We start from the raw sequence: 21,023 nt of genomic DNA, 5'->3' as shown, positions 1-21,023 counted from the left end.
CCGTTGGATGGAGAGTCTTGGAACCCACCACGACCACCTCCTCGACCTCCTCGGCCACCACGAGCCTCGTCAAGCTTACGGCGCTTTGCATTGGCATCTCTTCTGTCTTCTGTCTGCTTTCTCCTACGAAAAATGGCATCTTCCTGCTTGGCCAAACCATCAAGAATGAACTGAGCTCTTTCAAGATCAACATGGCCGTCTTTGGTCAAGTAACCTCCCATAAAAGGTATGTTATCACGCCAAATTGCAATGAGAGTGTCAATACCATTCTCACGAATCTCGAGACTGGGAAGATGAGGTAAGAAATCATTGCCAACGAAAAAGCACATGAAAACCCAGTCATCAATGGCTCTTTCTAGATCAAATCTGAAAGGTTGGTCTGGAACGTAAAGTTCGGCTGCCAAGTATTCTCGAAGAACTGAGACATGGAGCCAGATGAAAGGTTTCAGTGGCGGTGCACTGTCCTTTTCATCATATTCTCCATCCTTTACCTTTGCTTGGCCAGTACATTCTCTAGCTTCGTGTCCAGCTTGGCCGCACATGCGGCAGGTCCGAGGCTTGGAGTCTTGGGCGAACACATCTTCTCGCAGAATACGGAAATGAGGCTCATGGGTACCAAGCCCTAACATAATCAAATCTGCATCTAATCCATACATAACATGTCTTGTGTTGGGATTGTGGTCGGGAGAAGATCGCTGAGATCTAATGAACTCCATGATTTTGTGTTCACCTTCGCCAGGCACAGTAGAGTCAGAGATGATGACTTTCATCAATGCCCATGCAGGGTCTGTGTTGAGTTTGTAGGCGATCCAATATCTCAAGCTGGCCGCTAGAAGGTCCATGAAAGGAGTGCCAGGTGTAATTTCATTGGAATCCCAGGCTTTTTTTATTTCAGGCTCTTCGATATGGCCGCCTTGCGACTTAAGCATCTGAAGCAATGTAGCCTTGTCTTCAGCCTTTTCTTTTGCCTCTTGGGCAGAGCGGAATCGTCGTGAGCGCTGCTGATTCATCTTTGCTCGAGGAGCGACTCCGTCGATGGCGATCATCAATAATTTCCTTGGACGAACCATGTTGACAACTCGATCAGTGTATTTGAAAATGGCCATCATCATTTCTTCCTCGTCTTTCGGAGCAGGTCTGTCTTCGGGGTGGGAGCAGGGATGTACAATTCCATTCATGTCGAGATACAGATTATCGAACTCTTCGCCATTGGGATTGCTACCTCGGGTGTCGATTGGTATCTCGACGCCATCGATCTCTCGTGGCAGTTCTTCGATGACGGGGCTTACAATTTTAGGCTACAGAAAAGTGATTAGCTGTGCGAAAGTGAGGAAAATTTGATGGAGACGTACATATTTCTGGCTCAGCCAGCGAAAGAGAGCTACGAGCAAGTTCATTAGCACTATCAATGATACTGGAGAATGTGGGCGCACCTGGAACACCCATCTTGATTGTATGTTCGCGCGAAACTCAGGAAACTGAAGAATTGATGTAAAGGGCCGGAAAGAGAGGGAGGCGTCGCGTGCTGCCTAGATATTCTGTATTATTGAACAGCTGCGCGCACAGCCAGAAGCGAAGAAATACGATAGCAGTGGTGTACCACCTGAAAGTTCACGTCGTTCAACGTGATCGAGATGACCGTTGTCTGTATTGTCCCGCAGATGTTGAAAGATAATTGTTGAAAGAAGTTGAGGACAGCCATCGCATCAAAGAAATGCTCGCCCCGGATTTTACAAACTAGACTAGCGCGGACAGGGGTCTCGCGGCTGCTTCAATCGAAACCGAGCGAGGCGAGCTAATTGTACAGCAAAGCTTCAAGGAACAGATCACCAAGTCTCGTCCTTTCACTGGGAAAGATGAGGCGCACACTTTTGTGCTGAGCACCATGAAACTTATGAGCAGAAGTAGGACATCGATTCCTACTGCGTCTACGATACGATGTTCGCAATTGCAACAACACCAGCCAAGCAAAGTGTTGGTGAAACGATAACAACTCTCTCCGGCCGACTGGCCTCTGCTACCCTTCTCGAGGATCGTCGCGCTGCTATATTAGGGTTGCGAAGCTTTGCAAAGGAGTATCCAGCTTCTGTCGCCTCTGATGCGCTGCGTGGATTGATAGGAAGTCTCAGCAAAGATGGTGAAGATGTCGATACAGTCAAGGTCACTCTTGAAACACTTCTTATGCTGTTCAACCCGAACGAGAATAGTCCTGAAGCTTCGGAAGAGATTGCACTCTGGCTTGCAGACGAATTTACACAACGGCAGGACAATATCACTTTGCTGCTGGATTTTCTGGATACTCAGGACTTCTACTCGCGTCTCTATTCGCTACAGCTTCTCTCTGCAATTCTGTCCTCTCGAACTGAACGTACGGAAGAATGCATATTCATAGCGCCTTTGGGGATATCTAGGCTTGTGGCTGTTCTAGATGACAAGAGAGACGCCATCAGGAACGAGGCATTGTCCTTGCTCACTTACTTGACACCCACCTCCACAGAACTGCAAAAAAGGGTGGCATTTGAAGACGCATTCGATCGAATTTTCAACATAATCTCATCCGAGGGCTCTCTTCTACAAGGGGACAGAGTAGTAGAGGACTGCCTAATTCTTCTAGCAAATTTGCTTCGATTGAATGTTTCTAATCAATCTTTTTTTAGAGAAGCAGGATGCGTACCCAAAGTTGCGAAGTTACTTGGTGATACTGTCAAAGAACAAAGCACCGAGGGAGAAATTGCGGATTGGGCCAAGGTTCAGAGGAATAGAAACATTTACGCTTTGCTTGCGGTCCTCAGATTGTTCCTTGTTACTGGAGGGCTCGGCACCCAAGCAAATCAGGCGTCATTCTGGCAACATGGTGTTTTATATCAAGTTCTTCACTTAGCATTCAGCCGATCAACAGAAATGCAAATAAAGGCTGAGGTATGGCAATCATTCTCCCTAAGACGTGTGCATTTCGTTAATTTTACATCAATAGGCGTTAATCACATGTGCAGACTTGATTCGAGGTAATCCTAGTCTCCAAGAAGGATTTTCACAGTTCAGAGTCACATCAGTCCTCGACGAGCCGCTCGAAGAAGGACATGAGAATGGTCAGCAAAACGGGATTCCACAAGTCTATGTGATTGATGGTCTACTTGACCTCACGCTCAGTGTCCCGTTAATGGGAGCGTTTGATTGCCGACTTGCTGCATGTGAATGCATCAAAGCATACTTTTACAACCATCCAGTTATCAGAAAACACTTCCTGCGCCGTGCTATCGATGGACATAATGCTGGTGCCGACGAGACTGCTAACGTTTTGACCACTCTACTGCAGCCACTTGACGTTCAGGCATCTGGTGACCCTTATCGCTATTGGTTTGCAGCTGTAATCCTGTTCCATCTGTTGTTCGAAGATGCCAACGCGAAAGCTCTTGCTATGAAGGTTACCGAGGGAGATGCATCCGAAGGAGAAGAAGAGGTCACTTGCATACAGACTTTGACCGGAAACCTGGTCGTTGGAGTACAGAAAAACGTTGACGAACGTGTTCTTGTTGCATACCTGATGCTGCTATGCGGATGGTTATTCGAAGATCCAGATGGGGTTAATGACTTTCTTGGCGAAGGGAGTAATCTTCAGAGCCTGGTACAAGCTGCGATGGGAAATGTAGGCGATGGTACCATTGTCCAGGGAGTGTGCGCTCTACTGTTGGGCATCATCTATGAATTCTCCACCAAAGATTCGCCTGTACCCAGAGCCACCATACATCCAATCATCATGACGCAAATGGGCCGAGAGAGATACATCGACAAGATCACAAAATTTCGAAGTCACACTTTACTTCGTGATTTCGAGGTTTTTCCCCAGAAGCTTGGTTCTGCTGTTGCAGGTGGGCTTCCAGAGGTATACTTCGACGCGACCTTTGTTGATTTTGTCAAGGATAATTCCAGCCGCTTACTTCGAGCCATTGACCGTGATCCTGGAATGGAAATTCCTGTTATTACGAACGGAGTACAGAAGGGAATCTCCCGGGAGATGGTAGATTCGTTACGATCTCAATTAGCAGAAAAGAGTAATGCCTTACAAAAAGCCGAAGAAGATTTGGTATCTCTTGGTAGGCAACTAGGACAAGAACAAGCAGACCACCGAAAAGCCAAAGAAATGGCTGCTGTGGAACTTGCGCGGATCAAGCATGTAAATGATGCCCTGCAGCGACACTATGAGGAAGATTTGAAGTATGTTCTACACATTTCCTGTCTTACCATACTGACATGTTCCAGAAAACTGCGTTCAGAGCAGACTCGTGCAGCCCAAGATCGTCAACAACAGCTCGAACAGGTTCAGAAAACGGCGGAACTGAATTCTGAACGGACACGGAAGCGTACAGACGCTGAAATTGCAGATTTACAAAGCACAATCCGCAAGCTAGAATCAGATCTCGAAAAGGTTGATATAACACCCTACCTTGCTTGTATACCTACTGATCGTCAATAGGCAAATAAGAACCACGTGCAAGATCTTCAGACCGCACATGAGGAATATACGACGAGTAAGACTGATCTGGCAGCTCGTTTGCAACGAAGTGCAGAGAAAACGAAAGACCTTGAGGCCAGAATTCCAGCTGCAGATCTCAAGGTTGCAAAAGCCGAAGCCTCGCTGCTCGAAAAGGAGCAAGAGAAGCAGAGTGTCCAAGGCGAGCTTGATGACCTCCTAATGGTCTTCGGTGATTTGGAAGATAAAGTGAAGCAGTATAAAGAGAGACTTCAGCAACTGGGAGAAAACGTGTCAGATGGAGAGGAGGAGGAAGATGGAGATGAGGAGGACGGCGTCGATTGAAGCGATGGCTGTTTGTATCATATTGTCATATAGCACAGCAGCGGCGTACAAAATAGACGTTGGGACATACCCGAAGCAAATCGAAATACCAATGGATGGTTCAACTATTCATGTACTGCCGAAATTGGTTATAAGCTATATCATTTTCGAAATTCCATTTTAATTCAGAGACCTGGAGAGATCCATTGTGGTGAGAGGGAAGTTTGGGTTTCTCCTCTAGGTCACTTCCTTTTTTCAATCTCACTAACCACTGGTTTCTCAACATAAGTACATGGTTCCATAAGCTTGCAATATTATCCCATGTCCTAAATCCTACTCGAGCTAGAAATAAAACTGCATTTGTTGAAAACGAATATTTCCCCAGGGGCAAGGCTGACAGTCTTTGTGATTGGTGGGTGCCGCACGATGATTTTCTGGGCTCGTGTGGGTTTGCAGCCTTAAATTCTGACCCGTTATGCCTGTCTTTTGTGACTCAACCCTCCACAAAATTCAACTTCCTTGTGACAAAACTTCAAATCGCGCAACAAGTCTGCTAGATCTCTGGTATTCCTGCTGCCACCATGAGCATTGATTTCCCGAAGGAGGAGGAGAACGTCCTTCGGCGGTGGAAAGAGATCAAAGCTTTCGAGAGACAAGTTAAGCTGTCTGCATCAAGACCGCTTTACACTTTCTACGATGGGCCACCATTTGCTACGTAAGGTTTCCACTTTGTTTAAGATTCTTCCATTCTATGTAACCTTCATTATAAAATTTACTAACAATGCCTCTCCAGCGGTCTACCACATTATGGCCACCTTCTCGCATCCACGATCAAGGATATCATCCCGCGATACTGGTCGATGAAAGGTTTCCATGTTGAGAGGAGATTCGGCTGGGATACGCATGGTCTACCAATTGAACACGAAATTGACAAGAAGCTTGGAATCTCGGGCAAAGACGCTGTAATGAAGCTGGGGCTTGCGAAGTACAACGAGGAGTGTCGAGCTATTGTCATGCGTTTTTCTGCGGAGTGGAGAGAGACTATTGACAGGCTAGGTCGATGGATTGACTTTGACAATGACTACAAGGTATGTGTAGCTCCGAGGAAACATACTCTTGTTGCTAATTAGTGCCTAGACCATGGACCCGAATTTTATGGAGTCGGAGTGGTGGGTGTTCAAGCGCATATTCGACAAAGGTGCTGTTTATCAAGGATATCGTGTGATGCCATACTCGACAGCGCTTACCACGGCGCTCAGCAATTTTGAGGCAAACCAAAACTATCAAGATATCACGGATCCCGCCGTTGTGGTGTCATTTCCCTTGCTCGAAGACCCATCAACATCTCTCTTGGCTTGGACTACGACCCCATGGACTCTTCCATCTCACACCGGATTGGCTGCGCATCCCAACTTCGAATACATCAAGATACACGATGAGGCCTCTGGAAAAAACTATATTCTACTGGAAAAGCTGCTTGGAACACTGTATAAGGATCCCAAGAAAGCCAAATTCAAGATTCTCGAGAAGATCAAGGGCAGTGAGATGCTTGATTGGAAGTACGAACCACTATTCGATTACTTCTACGAAGAATTCAAAGACTACGGATTCAAGGTCCTCAACGCCACTTACGTGACTGATGATAGTGGTGTTGGTATCGTTCATCAAGCACCAGCCTTCGGAGAGGAAGATTACAATGTGGCTATGGAGGCTGGAACCATCAGCGAACAGCGCCCACCCCCAAATCCGGTAGATGAACGAGGGCATTTCACGTCCAAAGTAAGAGATTTCGCCGGCCAGCACGTCAAAGCCGCCGATAAAGCTATCATTAAGTACCTGAAGGGCACAGGCAGACTTGTTGTGGACTCGCAGATTAGGCACAGCTATCCAATGTGCTACCGATCAGACACTCCTCTCATTTACCGAGCCGTCCCATCCTGGTTCATCAGAATCCCAGAAATTGTCCCGCAAATGCTGAAGAATATTGAAGGTTCACATTGGGTCCCTTCATTCGTGAAGGAGAAGCGCTTTGCAAGCTGGATCGCGAACGCACGTGACTGGAATGTGTCAAGAAATCGCTATTGGGGCACTCCCATTCCACTTTGGGTCAGTGATGATCTGGAAGAGAAAGTTTGTATCGGCAGTATCGCAGAGCTGAAGGAATTGAGTGGTTATAAAGGCGATATTACGGATCTCCATCGAGACAAAATCGACCACATCACCATTCCTAGTAAGATGGGCAAGGGCCAACTGAAGCGTGTTGAGGAAGTCTTCGATTGCTGGTTTGAGTCTGGAAGTATGCCATACGCAAGCCAACACTATCCATTTGAGAACGAGGAGAAGTTTGCGAAGTCATTCCCTGGAGATTTCATTGCTGAGGGCTTAGATCAAACGAGAGGCTGGTTTTATACACTGCTTGTCCTTGGCACACATCTATTCGGCGTCTCTCCCTTCAAGAACTGCGTTGTCAATGGCATAGTCTTGGCAGAGGATGGTAAGAAGATGTCAAAACGACTGAAAAACTACCCGGATCCAAACATCGTTATGAGCAAATATGGCTCTGATGCACTACGTTTGTACCTCATCAACTCTCCTGTCGTACGCGCTGAGCCACTACGCTTCAAGGAGTCTGGTGTCAAAGAAGTTGTGGCTAAAGTCTTATTGCCTCTATGGAATAGCTACAAATTCTTCGAGGGACAAGTCACCTTGCTGAAAAAGATCGAGAACGTTGAGTACTGCTTTGATCCCGCTGCCGAAGCCACGAACACCAATGTCATGGATCGCTGGATCTTGGCAAGTTGTCAAAGCTTGCTTAAATTTGTCAACGAAGAGATGGCTGGTAAGAGATGACCCTCTAGTACTCATGCCTGTCGATTGCTAATGTTTGACAGCGTATCGTTTGTACACTGTAGTTCCCCGGCTCCTGGACCTCATTGACAATACTACAAATTGGTACATTCGATTCAACAGAAAGCGCTTGAAGGGTGAGCTTGGTCTTGAGGATACTCAGCATGCTCTCAATACGCTCTTTGAAGTTCTTTTCACTCTTGTGAAGGGATTGGCACCATTCACACCTTTCATCACGGATACGATCTACCAGCGTTTGCTCCCACACATCCCAAAGAACCTCCAAGGAGAAGATCCCCGCAGCGTTCACTTCCTGGCGTTTCCAGATGTCAGAGAAGAACTCTTCGATGCCGAAATTGAACGCCGGGTAGGTCGCATGCAACGTGTCATTGAACTGGCCCGAGTCTCGCGAGAACGCCGAACTGTCGGTCTCAAGACCCCTCTCAAGACTCTCGTCGTCATTCATCCCGATCCTGTCTATCTAGAAGATGTCCGTTCTTTGGAAGGCTACATCACAGAAGAGCTCAACGTGAGAGATCTACTCTTGTCTTCGGACGAAGCGAAGTACAATGTCCAATACAGTGTCTCCGCAGACTGGCCAGTCCTGGGTAAGAAGCTGAAAAAGGACGTACAAAAAGTCAAGAAAGCATTGCCCAGTCTGTCCAGTGAGCAGGTTCATCAATTCGTGTTGCAAAAAACGATGGTCGTAGATGGCATTACACTGGAGGAAGGAGATCTTGTTGTGAAGAGAGGTCTCAAAGATGATGAATCTTCCAAGAATCTGGAGACCAACACTGATGATGATGTCCTCACTATTTTGGATGCTGAGATCTACCCAGAACTCGCTGACGAAGGTTTGGCAAGAGAGATCATCAATCGTGTGCAACGATTACGGAAGAAGGCCGGACTTCAGCCAACGGATGATGTTAAGATGGAGTACAAGGTGTTGTCTGATCCGGACGACATTGGACTTGCCAAGGCATTTACTGGACAGGCACAGACTATCGAAAAGGCTTTACGTCGCCCCATTGATCATCATGTCGTGACCGAGGTTGATGGAGCGATTCCAGACAAGCCACAGGAGGGAGTGATTCTGGAGGAGGAACAGGAAGTCCAAAAAGCTGTGTTTTTGCTCAGATTATTGAAGCTATAGACATGTTCATGAATCAAGAAAATTATGAAGAACACTTTGTTATGATGAGCATTGCATGTAATTTCTAAGACAATGGAACTCATGATTTCCATGTGCAGTATCTCCACGCCACATGGTGATGTATTCCTTCATGATTTTTTCGCTACAACCTAGAACAAAGTGAGTGACATCTCCCAGCACGATGGCAACAGAGGCATACAAGATAACAGTCCTTCAATCTCAGGAATTCAGTGAGACATTTATCCTTGTGGATCGAGTTGTAATCCGCCACAATGCATTTGCCGTAGACTGAAGCCTGGAAGTTTTAGTATTTTGCTTGGGACGTTGCACGGTCCGACTTACTTCGGCGGAGCATTTTGCAACGGCTTGTGCGAATCTCTCAATGGGTCTTGTTCGAGAAGGCATTGTCGAACAGGTGGTTGACGTTGTTGATATCTCGATGCAGAAATCGGGAATTGGTGCAAAATGCTGCTAGGCCTATTTCGGATGTCTCTTTTCAAATAGCGCTAGGCCGAATCCGGTGTATCTACTTCGAATGGGAAAAGAAGTGGCAATTTCTACAGATCCTAACTCTTGATATACCTAAGAATTTCGATTATCTCGCAAGTACGATGATGAGTTTTGGATCAAACAAGTATAACATGTGGTCGTCGCAGAAGCCTCAATACAGCGCTGAGCAGAGACTAAATGCACTCGGAAACAGACGAAGATTCCCGAATGGGTTAGCGCGGGGCTCAAACTCGCTGGGCGCAGTCGCCATCCAGCTCCCCTGCTTCATTGGAAAGCTGCCGTCCAGGATTTGAAGTTTGAAGTTCAATCGGATATTTCGAACGGTACGTCTCATACAATTGATTGGGTCTTTGGGGCGGCAGACCCACAGTTCAGGCAATCTGACAGGGTGTCCATTTACGGTTAGACTATCGGTGGGTGATCTGCAGCGAGAAGCGATAACGCTAAGGGCTGTATCTTGAGCCTCGCGATTTCAAGACGCGACAACGCGCTGAACCAAGAACTTCGGATTCAATCTCACAACGCAACACATTCAAATTCACTTGCAATTGAGCTTTGCTACAAACTCTACAACTTTGCGACGCGAGATCCATAATCCGATTCTCGAAGTTCTTTTCGGATGCCTTCTTCTCAATGCCTCATCCCGAACGCCCACCATCCAATGTTGGGCAATACGCAGATAATCCGGATCCTTACTACAGCAATGAAGGTAACTTGATTACAGCGATCATGAATATCCATGTACTAATGTGCCAGCAGATGTCGAGATCCTCCACAACATCGTCAAACTCGCGCAAGAGCTTCTTCCCAACCTCCCCGAGCGCGAAAGACTTCCTACAAATGCTCTGTTTAATGCTTATTACGATATATTGCCCCGCGCCGGCATCAATGCTGATCACGATAGTCGCTATGCTCGAATTCTATTCAAGATCGGAGGCCTGCGAGGTCCAGGAACGCTCTACGACAAGTTCGAAGAGATACTCTCCAGAATGGGAATCGAGATTCAGTTTGCCTCTGAAGCTAGCGACGAAGACAGCCACTTCGAAGACTCACATACCGAATCCTCGATTATATCTACCAATATCCCCAGTGAAGAGGGAAACTTACCGGAGCGAGAATCTGAGATTCCAGAGATTTCAGAACCTTCCGTCCAAGTCCCTGATGTCGAGGGAAATTCACAATCGGAAACTTCAGAACTTTCCGTCGAAGTTCCCGATAACGAGGGACATTCAGACTCAGAAATTACAGAGATTTCAGAACCTTCCGTCAAAGTCCCAGAGACCGACGAAGATTCAGAATCTGAGATCTCACAACCTTCCGTCCCAATGCCAGATCCTCAGGAGTTCGCCCGTGAGATGGCCAGAGCAAAGTTACGACAATGGAAGGAGAGAGCTTTGGAGCTCCAAAGGCGCCGAAAAGCAATGGAACAAGTGGCGGTCGACCATGATAAGGAGGCCTTGTTACAGTCGGCCCTCGATGCCTGGCGTGATCGAGCAGAAGAAAAGCGTCGAGCAGCCGAGGCTCGATTGGAAGAGGACCGTCGAGCTACAGAAGCTCGAATGGAAGAGGAAAGCCAATTTGCAGAGGCTCGAATGGAAGAAGAACGTCAGGCCGCAGAAGCTCGAGTGGAAGAAGAGCAGGAAGCAGCTCGAGAGGAATACTATCGGAAGCTAGAAATACGTGCCGGGAAGGCAAGAGATCTACTTCTCATGAAACGCGCCTTTTCAATGTGGGCAGATGCCAGCGACGAACTCAAATGCCGAATGGCTAAAATCGGCGAGCTTGTTGCCAAGAAGAACTCTCAAATGTCTACAGCTTACGAGGAAATCGACAGGAGAGAAGTCTATGAGGAGAGCCCTGACATCGACCCCCAAATACCCACAACTTACGAGGATAACGACAGAAGGGAAGAGGAAGCCTATGAGCAGAACCCCGACGTCGATTCCGAAATACCCAGAACTGGTGATGAGATTGGCGCGCTTGTAGACAGGAGGACTATCTTAAGCGAGGCTTTGACAGTTTGGCGACAGAATGCTCGATATCGGGAAATGAAGAAACGGGTCGACGACCGTCTGAAGGCACAGGTACTACGAGCATGGGTCCTTAAAGAGAGGGACAAACTGGCACAAAACATTTTGCGAGGAAAACGACTTCGGATGGCGATGGAAGCCATGAAGTCCAAACAGCAAGTCATGACAGAACAGACACGAGAGCGAGAAGAAATAGCTCGTTCATTTGCAATCCGAAGGTCACTGAATCTTGTCTTACGCCAGTGGTATTCACGCATGGAAACACAGCAGCGTAATGAAACTGCTGCGGTCGACTTCTACGCTCCTCGTCTCGCTGGTGGGGTGATGACACAGTGGTCGAATCAGACGCAACACATTCAGCACTTAGAGCAACGTTCACAGGATGCCAGGTATTATTTCTTGGCCTCGAGAACATTGAAGATATGGAAGGCTGCGACGGAAGCTTCCAAACGCGAAAAGCGGAAGGCAGCATATATTCAAGTGCGCCGAAACGCCAAGATAAATCTGGCGAGAGGGGTCCTGAAGAAATGGCAGAGTAAGGTACAACCCATCATGAAACTCCAAGCCCAGGCACAGGAAATTAGCGAAAACAAGACAGCCATTCTTGCAGACGAGGTCTTCCATCGTTGGCGAGGTCGAAATGAAGAGTTAGCAGAGCTGGAATCGATAGCGCGGCAGCACGTCTTGAGGAAATTCTTCAGGGTCTGGAAAGAACGGCTGAAAGCTTTGCAGGAATTGAGCATGGAAGCAACAAGGAAGTACCAGGAAGAGGAGCAAAGCAAAGTCCTGAAAAAATGGAATTTGCAGATGCTCCAACAACGAGCACAATTGCACTATGCTGCGGAGATCCAAGAAAGGAACGCGAAGCGGAACTTCAGGAAGATGTTCGAATATTGGCGCGGAAAAGCAGCGGACAGGCCCCCAGAAATGTCGGTTCCGCCTGGAAAGTCCATCCCACTACGAATGTCCATCCCACCAGACATATCAGTCCCACCAGACATATCGATCCCGCCAGGAATGTCCAACCCACTCGGAATGTCCATCCCACCAGACATATCAGTCCCACCAGATATATCGGTGCCGCCAGGAATGTCCATCCCACTAGGAATGTCCATCCCACCAGCAATGTCCGTCCCACCAGACATATCGGTGCCGCCAGGAATGTCCATCCCACTAGGAATGTCCATCCCACCAGCAATGTCCGTCCCACCAGACATATCGATCCCGCCAGACATATCGGTCCCGCCAAACATAGCCGTCCCAGGATATCTAGCAACACCGTCGAAGAAGGCTAGGGTGAGTGCAGCGGCCATGAGGTACTCAACTTCGACTACACCAAAAGTAGCCTTATCCACACCGATTGAGAGGAGGCTCAGGGCCCAATGGCAGTAATGCAGTGTAATGAATAGTATAGTTACGATGAATGAATAATGAATGAATAATGCTTAAGAGAATGTCCCTAATGCATGGTGGTTGTGAATGAATGAACGAACGAATGAATGATTTGAGAATGTCCCCAACAGAATAGTACTTTCGAATACATAAATACTTTGAACATGTCTCCAACAGCACAATACTTTCAGATAAGTGAATAAAATAATGAGAGAATGTCTCTATGAAAAGTGCTTTTGAATGAATGAATGATTCAGTGACTCCAAAAAAATGTCTATAATAGAATGAAGCTTTTCTTATCTTTTGAAGTATACAATGTATCTCCCGTTTGTATTGCGAATTGACAGATCCCGCACGTGTGGTGTGTTTCATTGGCATCTCATGCAGGTGAACTTTTAGCTTCAGCCTCGCGAGCTTGAGCTCCTGCAGGCCAGGCGTCATCCCACGCCCGCGACACAAAACTGCTGATAACAACCGTGTCTTCCACCATCACCATCAGAGACTAGAGACGAACGACCTACATTATCGAGGCATATCTCTACCACTGGCAACTTTGATCTTTGCCATGCTTTGAAAAAGAATGCGAGCTGTGCTTCCTGGAAAGCCCCAGGCTTCACTTTTTGGAGTCTGCACATCCTACTGGGACGGCAGAAGACTTATCGTGAGAGGAAACGGAGCAAATCACATATATGATAGACATACTAATGAACTTGTTTAGGCTTACATCTCGGGCAATGCATTTGTTGTTCTCAAGGCACACAATGAGATTCTACAGACCATCTATGACGATTCTGACGAACAACTCGAAGCAATAGCAATTGACGAGGCATCTGGAAAGATAGCAACATGTGCTGGGTCTAGCATTCGAATTTACAAGCCATATGGCCAAGGGGAGGATGCCCTGCAGGTTAGGTGCCCAGGACGTACCACGAAACATTAATGAGCGCTGACTGGGTTTAGTGGTCCCTTCAGCACACTTTTACCGTCGATGCGGCAGCAGGGGCGAATTCTACGACGACATTGTCATGGGGCTTGGCAGAGGAGCTGCTCGTAGGCAATACGTGGCTGTCTCTACACTCTACAGTGGACACACCAACAACTCTATGGAAGAAAGAGCTGGCAAATGCAGTGAAATTTGCCAATTTCTCTTACGATTCTGCGTACATTGCCTCGAACGGCAGGTACGATCGTCTAGTCAAAATATGGAGAAGACTGTCTTTTGGCTCAGAGGACACACGCTTCGATTTCAGCTATCTGCCACACCCGACAACTGTCACAAACATGCACTGGAGACGCCCATATAATGTTGACCAGACATTGGACAATGTGCTCTATACAATTTGTGCTGATAATGTATTGAGGATATGGGCTGCAACGAATCCACATGGATTACAACTTCTACAACTATGGGCTAAAATCGACCTGAAGGAGTCTATCCAACCACGGGATCTCCCCATTTCAAATCCGTCTAGTCTACGCTTCGCCTTCATTATCGATGGTCGGGACTTCATGTTGGCTACCGAAGATTCCGTTCAAGCTAGGGGTTCAGAGGATGACAAGAACGATCATGCTCTTTCGCATCTGATAGAGGTTGCCAACCGAAGCCCTGAAATATGTGTCGTCTTGGATGAATGTGGCCACATGTCTGCGTGGGGACTAGAAAACGTAGGGTGCAAGTCGAGGCAGACGACGAACATCTTCAACGTCGCACACGTGGATGGTCTAGTGCTTGAGCTGCCAAAAACGCTCGAAGATGCATCGAACTACGTTCAATTCTACAACTATTGTGATAAATCTAGTGGCGGTCTTAAGCTCCTGGTTCATCATTTTGATGGCAAGATTGAGTTTCTAGAAAGCGATGTGATGACTCTATTTGATTCCTCTCCGAGGCATGATCGATTTCGTTCTCTAGCTATCTGGACAGGCCACTCCGCTAGCATTAAGAAAATCGTCCGCAATGTGAGTGGAAGAGCGGTTGTGTCGCGGACAGATGGAAATGAAAGCATAGTCTGGAAACATCTGGATGTAGAAGATGGAACATCTGTGATCCGTCAAAGTCTGATTCCAGAAAAAGACCACATCCACAGAATCTGTGTGATGAGGAAGGGAAATTTTGTTATCTTTTTGCATCACCACAGGATCTCACTATGGGACACTCGATCCTTTTCTGGGAAAGTACTTGCCAGTTGTGATTATGCGGTGGCTGGCAAGGCTCTGTGTATTCTGATGCTTCCCGAAGTTCAAAAGGGAGGTCCAGTAGCCCACGTGGCTACAATCACCTCGAAAATGAAGGGCATTGTCTGGGAGATTGGTCTGCCGCGGAGGCGTGAAAGCGTCATCGACACAAATGGCTACCAAGGACCAACGATTCGAGAATTCTGCCGATTTGACCTAGGCCATGCCGATGATTTGTCCTACGTACTTCCTGTGGACCCGGCCGGATCACCTCCTGTCATTTCAGGGTTCTTGGATACCTTTGCGAGAGACATCGCCATATCATACACGCATTCTGGTTTGCTACGATCCTGGACAGCTAGAATCGACTTAGATGCTGTGAAAGTAGAGTGGTTGGAAACCTGCTCTGTCGAAACGGGTATCTCTGAGCCAGCGCTTGCGAGTGGCAGCTCCATCAGAAAAGCTGCCCTGGTGAACTCAAACAGATCCGAACTGACGATTTGGGATGTTCGAGGAGCTCAACTTGAATATACTCAAAACTATGAGTCGCAAGACACTATCCAAGACCTTGATTGGACATCAACTCCGGATGATCAGTCGATACTCGCGGTTGGATTTCGATTTCGAGTCTTGCTTCTCGCTCAGATGCGTTACGATTACCTAAATAAAGGACCAGCTTGGGCCTCAATTCGGGAATTTAATATCCGCGATTTGACTCCTCATCCGATTGGAGACTCGACATGGCTTGGCGGTGGAAATCTCATTATTGGTGCTGGCAATCAGTTGTTCGTGTTCGACAAAGAAGTAGACCATTCAGCGCCAGTGGTAGCTGATCTTGGACTTCCTCACCGGAAAACACCATGGGATTTATTCGAGGTCGTCAGCAGACTGAATGGTCCTCTTCCTGTCTATCATCCGCAATTCTTAGGCCAATGCACGCTGGCTGGGAAGACCCTTGCGGTTCAGCATGTGCTTCTTGCGTTACATAAGATCCTGAAATATTATGTGGAGGGGGATACAATAGACAACCATCTCGGATTAGAGTTAGAGGAGTTCTATATTCCGAATGAGGTGAGATTCGTAGACGCCTTTCCACAATATGGCTAATTCGTATCAGTCAACCTCTTTAGCAGCTGCAAGCAGAGCTAACAGATCCTTCGGAGCTCTTGAGGATGATGATGAAGACGACGAAGCCGTCACCGAGAGTGTTGCAGCTGCCATCAACGAGAAATTGACTAAAATCGCTCTGCCACAACTTTCGAGACAGGAACAGATTCACCTAGCTGATATTGTTGAGTGCATTGCGATTGTAGAGAAGCAGCGACGCTCTATGGACGATAACGCCGCGAGGTATATGCTATTCTTTCGCCAGCATCTTCTCCATCGTGGCCGCTCAAACGAGGTACTTCTGTCCTGGAGGGAGATCAATTGGGCCTACCATAGCAACAGCCAAGACATCCTAGTCGATATGGTTTCTCATCAATTCCACGGAAAATTGCTTTGGGAAAATGCCAGAGAAAGTGGCATGTTCATGTGGATGACAGACCTGAATGCATTAGTATGTCTTTATAAATAATTTTCTGGACACGACTGACAAAATGCAGAAAGCTCAGTTCGAAGTGATTGCTCGAAACGAATATACCAAGAGCGATATGAAGAATCCCATCGATTGCAGCTTGTTCTACCTCGCGCTCAAGAAGAAGACTGTTCTTCAAGGATTGTGGCGTATGGCAGGTTGGAACCGGGAACAATCGGCTACCTTGAAACTTCTCGCGAACAACTTCCAGGACAAGAAATGGAAGACTGCAGCAATGAAGAATGCTTATGCTCTGCTTGGGAAACATCGGCATGGCAAGTTGTGGCTTTCCAAACTTTTCGAGAGTAAGCTAACGTGTTTAGAATACGCTGCCGCATTCTTTCTCCTAGCGGACTGCTTGAAGGACGCTGTGAACGTTATTCTAAATCAGCTCAAGGATCTTCAACTTGCCATTGCTGTCACAAGAGTTTATGAAGGCGAAAGGGGACCCGTTTTGAAGGAACTCCTTGAAGAAAAAGTCCTGCCTCTAGCGGCACAGGAGGGCAACCGATGGCTTGCATCATGGGCATTCTGGATGTTGCACCGAAGGGATATGGCAGTCCGAGCCCTCATTGTAAGCTGCTAATTCCCCCTCAGATTTCATCCTACTAATACTATCAGTCCCCTGTCTACACGCTGCTTGAGACACCGCAGTCACCAGACATGCAAGCAAGATTATTTTTGACTGATGACCCTGCTCTCGTTGTACTCTATTCCCAGCTCAGGCAGATGACGCTCCAAACACTCCGTGGAGCATCGAAGGTCACGCCGAGAGTTGAGTGGGCATTTGTCCTTCACAATGCTCGTCTCTATGATCGGATGGGTTGTGATCTCCTCGCTTTAGACTTAGGTATGTTGACATTCTGTTGTCCAATTATCAACATGCACTGACATGCCCAAGTACGGAACTGGGAATTCTTGCTCCCAGCACCTCCCACATTCAGGAATCTCGATGCTCCGGATCCCCGGGCCATGATGCGGAGACGTTCGTCTCTAGTAGTAGCTGATCTTCCTATGCCAAAATTGCCCTTGGACATGAAATCAGGACACAAGCCACCTCCCAGCGTTTTCGAGGAACCAGAGACTAATTCTTTGTTGGATAACTTTGGTTTTTAAGCAGGTTAGTCTTGTCTTTGTGAATATTTGCATAGCACGGCGTTCTAGGAACTGAGAAATACCCCTTGGTCTAGCATCGGTCTGGGGCCAGAGACTTGCATTTAAGAATAGTTCTCAGTGTAACTTCAATGACGATGAGTTTATTTGATCCAAGACATAAATACAGACAATGAAAGAAACATAATACATTATTCAAAGTGTCTTGCTATACGGCAATACATTGTGCCGCTACGTGCTTTGTAATAGTCTATCTTCACTCTCACTACTCAGCCCGATCCGCGCATGCGCCAAGGAGACTCACCCACCAACTTGCATAGCCATCCCGCCGACACCAGATACTAAACTTAACCTCCAAACTAAAAAATTGCGACACGCAACGAAGATTCGTCTCCCAGCCTAAGCAAGTCCAAAGGCTAAAGGGGTGGCACGGCAATCGAAACTACGAGTCGAGCGAGAGTAGGTTGAGACAGACTTCAAGTCGGTGTCAGGGCTAACAAAGTGTCTAAAAACTGCGACACGCAACGAAAGCTAATACTTTCAGCCGATGGCAATGACTCGCGGATCAAATTTTTTGATGTTGTTGCGAGGGAGGGTCAAAGGATGGTCTGAGCGATGGAAGAGGTTTGTTTCAGCTAGATTTGTAGACTATCTAGAGGTGAGGCACGGAGGCACTAGCTAAAAGTAGATTCACGATGCTAACAACTCCTTCGCCAAGGATGAGACCACTGGCTAATACCACGATGGGAGTCTCGTCTCTTTTGCGGTAAGCTTTCCAATACCAGTTTACGAATCCTCCGATGGCTCGTGCGAGGGTGAAGGATGGGACGTTGTACATACCTTTTGAATCGTCAGCTCCGTCTGGGACATTGAAGAAGCGCAGGAGACTTACCAACAGCTACGGCAATCCCTCCTGGGATGTAGGGATGCCATTTCTTGCCAGTGCCAACAATCCGTAGGATTGTCGTAGCTGTAAAGATGACAGCGGCTCCCAACGCCCATTGCCAAGCCATATATGGCAATCCTTTCCCAGTGACCAGTCTCGCAGTAAATATCCATACGAACCCAGTTGGAACCTGGAACAAGTCTCCAGGAACCTCATAAACACTCGTATATAGTCGATAGATCAGTGCACTAACAACAGCACCCACAGCACTTCCGATGATCTGGCCCCAAAACTGGGCATTCGGTGCTGCGCCGAGTAGGTGGCCAGTCTTGAGATCTTGCATTAGATCACCTGCTTGCAAGGCACCAGCTTCTGATACTGCGCCTGCAATCAAGTTGATGAGGACAGAATTCTTGTTCGATTGTGGGATGATAAGAGCAAAGAAGAGTTGGGCCAGCTTGCTGATACCAGAAACGGGATTGAGATCAGTTTCGCCCAGCGCTCGCACTCCCATAATGGAAAGTACCAATGCCATGAGAACGGCAATGATAGTAGCGTATATGGGGACCAGAGCACCGAATACGATTCGTATTGTGCCGACGCAGAAGACCACTGACAATATCATGCCAATCCAAACAGTTCTGTTGTTGACGAGGTGTTCCTGTGGTGCATCAGGTTCTGGAAGATCTTTGACCTCTTCCTCTTGGGAGAAATTCGAGTCTCGAGAAACAGGTTCAGTTTCCTCGAGTGGTGTTAAGACTTCTTCACCTCCTCTGATCTGGGCATATCCCACTCTGTTCTGGGTCGGTCCAACGTGAAGAAGGCCCTTCCAATCACGCTTCATGATCTTCCGGCGAGCATCTCCAAGGTACTCTCCACCGTGAGTGACTATGGGGGCAAAAGCAATGTAGCCAAGACTGATTACTGAATCAGCTAGCATGATGGCCAAAGACACCCAAACAATCCACCCTTTACTGCCCTTCTCCCAATCATCCACAGGTCCTGGAGCCCAACCTCGGTTTTTGGCCAGCGGAGAAAGTATACCCCAACCCACAATCGCTCCAAGGAGCATATGTGTTGTAGTAGCTGGTCCCATAATGATTCCTTGTCCGACATAAGCCAAAGAAGGGTTTAATGTCCACAACCAAGACTCAGCCAATGTCCATCCAAATACTGGCAGATTCCGAAGTATGGGAAAGAAGTATGTAGCAAGAGTATACAACCCAGATATAACAAACGATATAATGAGCAGCTTGACGTTAGCTTTCCAATTGCTTGATTGCATCTTGTTGACCTCTTCCACATCTGCAGCTTCATCCGCAGTGTATGCTTCCGCCGGTTCTTCCTCTGGACGCGCATTGCTCGACGTCGTTTGACTGACAGTAGTATCAGTGATCGTTTCCCTCCCATGCAAGACACCAATCATCAACGCCGTCGCCGTCCCAGAAGGAAACTTAAGTTTCTCTCTTATGATAACCTGTTTCCGCAACGGGACCGCAAACACCACGCCAAAGAAGCAGAGTCCCAGTGCCCAGAGTACCAATTTCCAGAGACTCAAGAACAAAGGGCCGCCTTCCTCCGGCTTCAGCATATAGTTCAACGCAGGCATCACACCCACGAAACCACATCCCAAGGGCATCGTCCCCATTGAACCAGCCACCGTCTGGACAAGCACATTTTCCACGGGCGTGAACGGCAGATCCAGGTGTTTCGACAGCGTTTTGAAGAATGCGAAGCCGATGAGCGAGGAAGGCATGCTCATGCTAGACACCCAGCCGGTTTGCAAACCAAAATACATATTTGAGAAGCAGATTACCAGTCCGACGAAAAGTCCCACGAGTATTCCGCGGATGGTAAAGTTCTGCCCTTCACTCGCATGGTGAGCGATGAATCTTCGTGCTTCGCTGCGACGGCGCTGGCGCTCTTCCACGTTCTCGTCTGTATCTTCATGCTGCGAGTTCGAAGGTGGGGTTGGGATGGACTGGTAGTCGGGACTTCTGGATGTTCCTCTATCTGGAGCCATGGTTATTTGATTCAGACTGTATCGAGGTGAAAAGAAGATGCTTCATTCAAGCCGGTCGGAAGGACAGTGAGATCGCCTCGGGAAGTCGATGGCCATCATGGCTAGTCTCGTGTCGTCGGCATACAACAGAGATGGCGGCTGACCAATTCCAGTGCATGGCGATATCATCATAGCTTTAATCGCAAAGCATCCACACTTTGCCTAAGGCAGAAACTTCACGTGTTGGGGAAACTAGGTATCTCATTTTTTAGAATTACATCTTGTAGTTGTGTTTTTGTCTATTTCATATGTTCTGATGAATTGAAAAGAGGTGATCAAGATACCAGCTTGATAAATCTTGATGAAGTCAAAATCATGAAAGCAAGTACTTACATGGACTTAACACTTCAAAAACTATTCGGAACTGTATCTAGATATTTGGGACAGAGATGATCATCCTCACGTCACAGAACATGGAACGAACAGAAGTGTTTCAGTTGAGAATTAGCTTTACGTATTAATGTCTCTATCGTAGCTCGCCAGA

General features: G+C 47.4%; 6 protein-coding genes across 6 annotated transcripts; 4 read left to right on the top strand and 2 right to left on the bottom strand.

The window, feature by feature from the left end:
- The first annotated feature begins 1,818 nt into the window (after positions 1 to 1,818).
- On the top strand, positions 1,819 to 4,986 carry LY89DRAFT_679850 (uncharacterized protein). Its single transcript, XM_018213953.1, has 4 exons — positions 1,819 to 2,919; positions 2,975 to 4,215; positions 4,261 to 4,426; positions 4,475 to 4,986. The coding sequence occupies exons 1-4, from the start codon at positions 1,939 to 1,941 to the stop codon at positions 4,814 to 4,816; spliced, it is 2,730 nt and encodes a 909-aa protein (XP_018077387.1). The 5' UTR covers positions 1,819 to 1,938; the 3' UTR covers positions 4,817 to 4,986.
- A 285-nt stretch (positions 4,987 to 5,271) lies between these two features.
- On the top strand, positions 5,272 to 8,869 carry LY89DRAFT_776852 (uncharacterized protein). The gene is made up of 4 exons (XM_018222086.1): positions 5,272 to 5,510; positions 5,589 to 5,883; positions 5,933 to 7,634; positions 7,687 to 8,869. Exons 1-4 carry the CDS (start codon positions 5,377 to 5,379, stop codon positions 8,793 to 8,795), a joined length of 3,240 nt encoding a protein of 1,079 aa, XP_018077386.1. The 5' UTR covers positions 5,272 to 5,376; the 3' UTR covers positions 8,796 to 8,869.
- Positions 8,870 to 8,923: 54 nt separating this feature from the next.
- On the bottom strand, positions 8,924 to 9,200 carry LY89DRAFT_727815 (uncharacterized protein; the record flags this gene model as incomplete). The annotated part of the gene is made up of 3 exons (XM_018219196.1): positions 8,924 to 8,944; positions 8,995 to 9,090; positions 9,138 to 9,200. The coding sequence occupies 3 exons, from the start codon at positions 9,198 to 9,200 to the stop codon at positions 8,924 to 8,926; spliced, it is 180 nt and encodes a 59-aa protein (XP_018077385.1).
- Positions 9,201 to 9,793: 593 nt separating this feature from the next.
- LY89DRAFT_635143 (Sfi1-domain-containing protein) lies at positions 9,794 to 12,767 on the top strand. Its single transcript, XM_018211429.1, has 2 exons — positions 9,794 to 10,014; positions 10,065 to 12,767. The coding sequence occupies exons 1-2, from the start codon at positions 9,939 to 9,941 to the stop codon at positions 12,725 to 12,727; spliced, it is 2,739 nt and encodes a 912-aa protein (XP_018077384.1). The 5' UTR covers positions 9,794 to 9,938; the 3' UTR covers positions 12,728 to 12,767.
- Positions 12,768 to 13,162: 395 nt separating this feature from the next.
- LY89DRAFT_703703 (WD repeat protein-like protein) lies at positions 13,163 to 17,774 on the top strand. Its single transcript, XM_018217340.1, has 8 exons — positions 13,163 to 13,388; positions 13,446 to 13,634; positions 13,688 to 15,973; positions 16,020 to 16,460; positions 16,507 to 16,753; positions 16,802 to 17,052; positions 17,100 to 17,328; positions 17,380 to 17,774. Exons 1-8 carry the CDS (start codon positions 13,308 to 13,310, stop codon positions 17,592 to 17,594), a joined length of 3,939 nt encoding a protein of 1,312 aa, XP_018077383.1. The 5' UTR covers positions 13,163 to 13,307; the 3' UTR covers positions 17,595 to 17,774.
- Positions 17,775 to 17,793: 19 nt separating this feature from the next.
- LY89DRAFT_635139 (oligopeptide transporter-like protein) lies at positions 17,794 to 20,631 on the bottom strand. Its single transcript, XM_018211428.1, has 2 exons — positions 18,484 to 20,631; positions 17,794 to 18,431 (listed from the first exon to the last, which is right to left on the bottom strand). The coding sequence occupies exons 1-2, from the start codon at positions 20,498 to 20,500 to the stop codon at positions 18,244 to 18,246; spliced, it is 2,205 nt and encodes a 734-aa protein (XP_018077382.1). The 5' UTR covers positions 20,501 to 20,631; the 3' UTR covers positions 17,794 to 18,243.
- Positions 20,632 to 21,023: the final 392 nt, after the last annotated feature.

The sequence above is a fragment of the Mollisia scopiformis genome (genome assembly GCF_001500285.1).
Source record: "Mollisia scopiformis unplaced genomic scaffold LY89scaffold_2, whole genome shotgun sequence".
In the NCBI taxonomy this organism is placed as follows: domain Eukaryota; kingdom Fungi; phylum Ascomycota; class Leotiomycetes; order Helotiales; family Mollisiaceae; genus Mollisia; species Mollisia scopiformis.
This window is presented reverse-complemented; position numbering and strand designations above follow the sequence as displayed.

What these genes read in the sequence shown, in the direction of transcription:
- LY89DRAFT_679850 (XM_018213953.1), top strand. Translation starts at nt 1,939, where the DNA reads ATGTTCGCAATTGCAACAACACCAGCCAAGCAAAGTGTTGGTGAAACG. An exon ending in AAATGCAAATAAAGGCTGAG is followed by an intron (nt 2,920 to 2,974) that starts GTATGGCAATCA and finishes TTACATCAATAG; the next exon opens with GCGTTAATCACATGTGCAGA. An exon ending in CACTATGAGGAAGATTTGAA is followed by an intron (nt 4,216 to 4,260) that starts GTATGTTCTACA and finishes GACATGTTCCAG; the next exon opens with AAAACTGCGTTCAGAGCAGA.
- LY89DRAFT_776852 (XM_018222086.1), top strand. Translation starts at nt 5,377, where the DNA reads ATGAGCATTGATTTCCCGAAGGAGGAGGAGAACGTCCTTCGGCGGTGG. An exon ending in ACTTTGACAATGACTACAAG is followed by an intron (nt 5,884 to 5,932) that starts GTATGTGTAGCT and finishes ATTAGTGCCTAG; the next exon opens with ACCATGGACCCGAATTTTAT. An exon ending in TGTCAACGAAGAGATGGCTG is followed by an intron (nt 7,635 to 7,686) that starts GTAAGAGATGAC and finishes AATGTTTGACAG; the next exon opens with CGTATCGTTTGTACACTGTA.
- LY89DRAFT_635143 (XM_018211429.1), top strand. Translation starts at nt 9,939, where the DNA reads ATGCCTCATCCCGAACGCCCACCATCCAATGTTGGGCAATACGCAGAT. An exon ending in TCCTTACTACAGCAATGAAG is followed by an intron (nt 10,015 to 10,064) that starts GTAACTTGATTA and finishes ATGTGCCAGCAG; the next exon opens with ATGTCGAGATCCTCCACAAC.
- LY89DRAFT_703703 (XM_018217340.1), top strand. Translation starts at nt 13,308, where the DNA reads ATGCGAGCTGTGCTTCCTGGAAAGCCCCAGGCTTCACTTTTTGGAGTC. An exon ending in GGGACGGCAGAAGACTTATC is followed by an intron (nt 13,389 to 13,445) that starts GTGAGAGGAAAC and finishes GAACTTGTTTAG; the next exon opens with GCTTACATCTCGGGCAATGC. An exon ending in AAGGGGAGGATGCCCTGCAG is followed by an intron (nt 13,635 to 13,687) that starts GTTAGGTGCCCA and finishes GACTGGGTTTAG; the next exon opens with TGGTCCCTTCAGCACACTTT.
- LY89DRAFT_635139 (XM_018211428.1), bottom strand. Translation starts at nt 20,500, where the DNA reads ATGGCTCCAGATAGAGGAACATCCAGAAGTCCCGACTACCAGTCCATC. An exon ending in AGGGATTGCCGTAGCTGTTG is followed by an intron (nt 18,432 to 18,483) that starts GTAAGTCTCCTG and finishes ACGATTCAAAAG; the next exon opens with GTATGTACAACGTCCCATCC.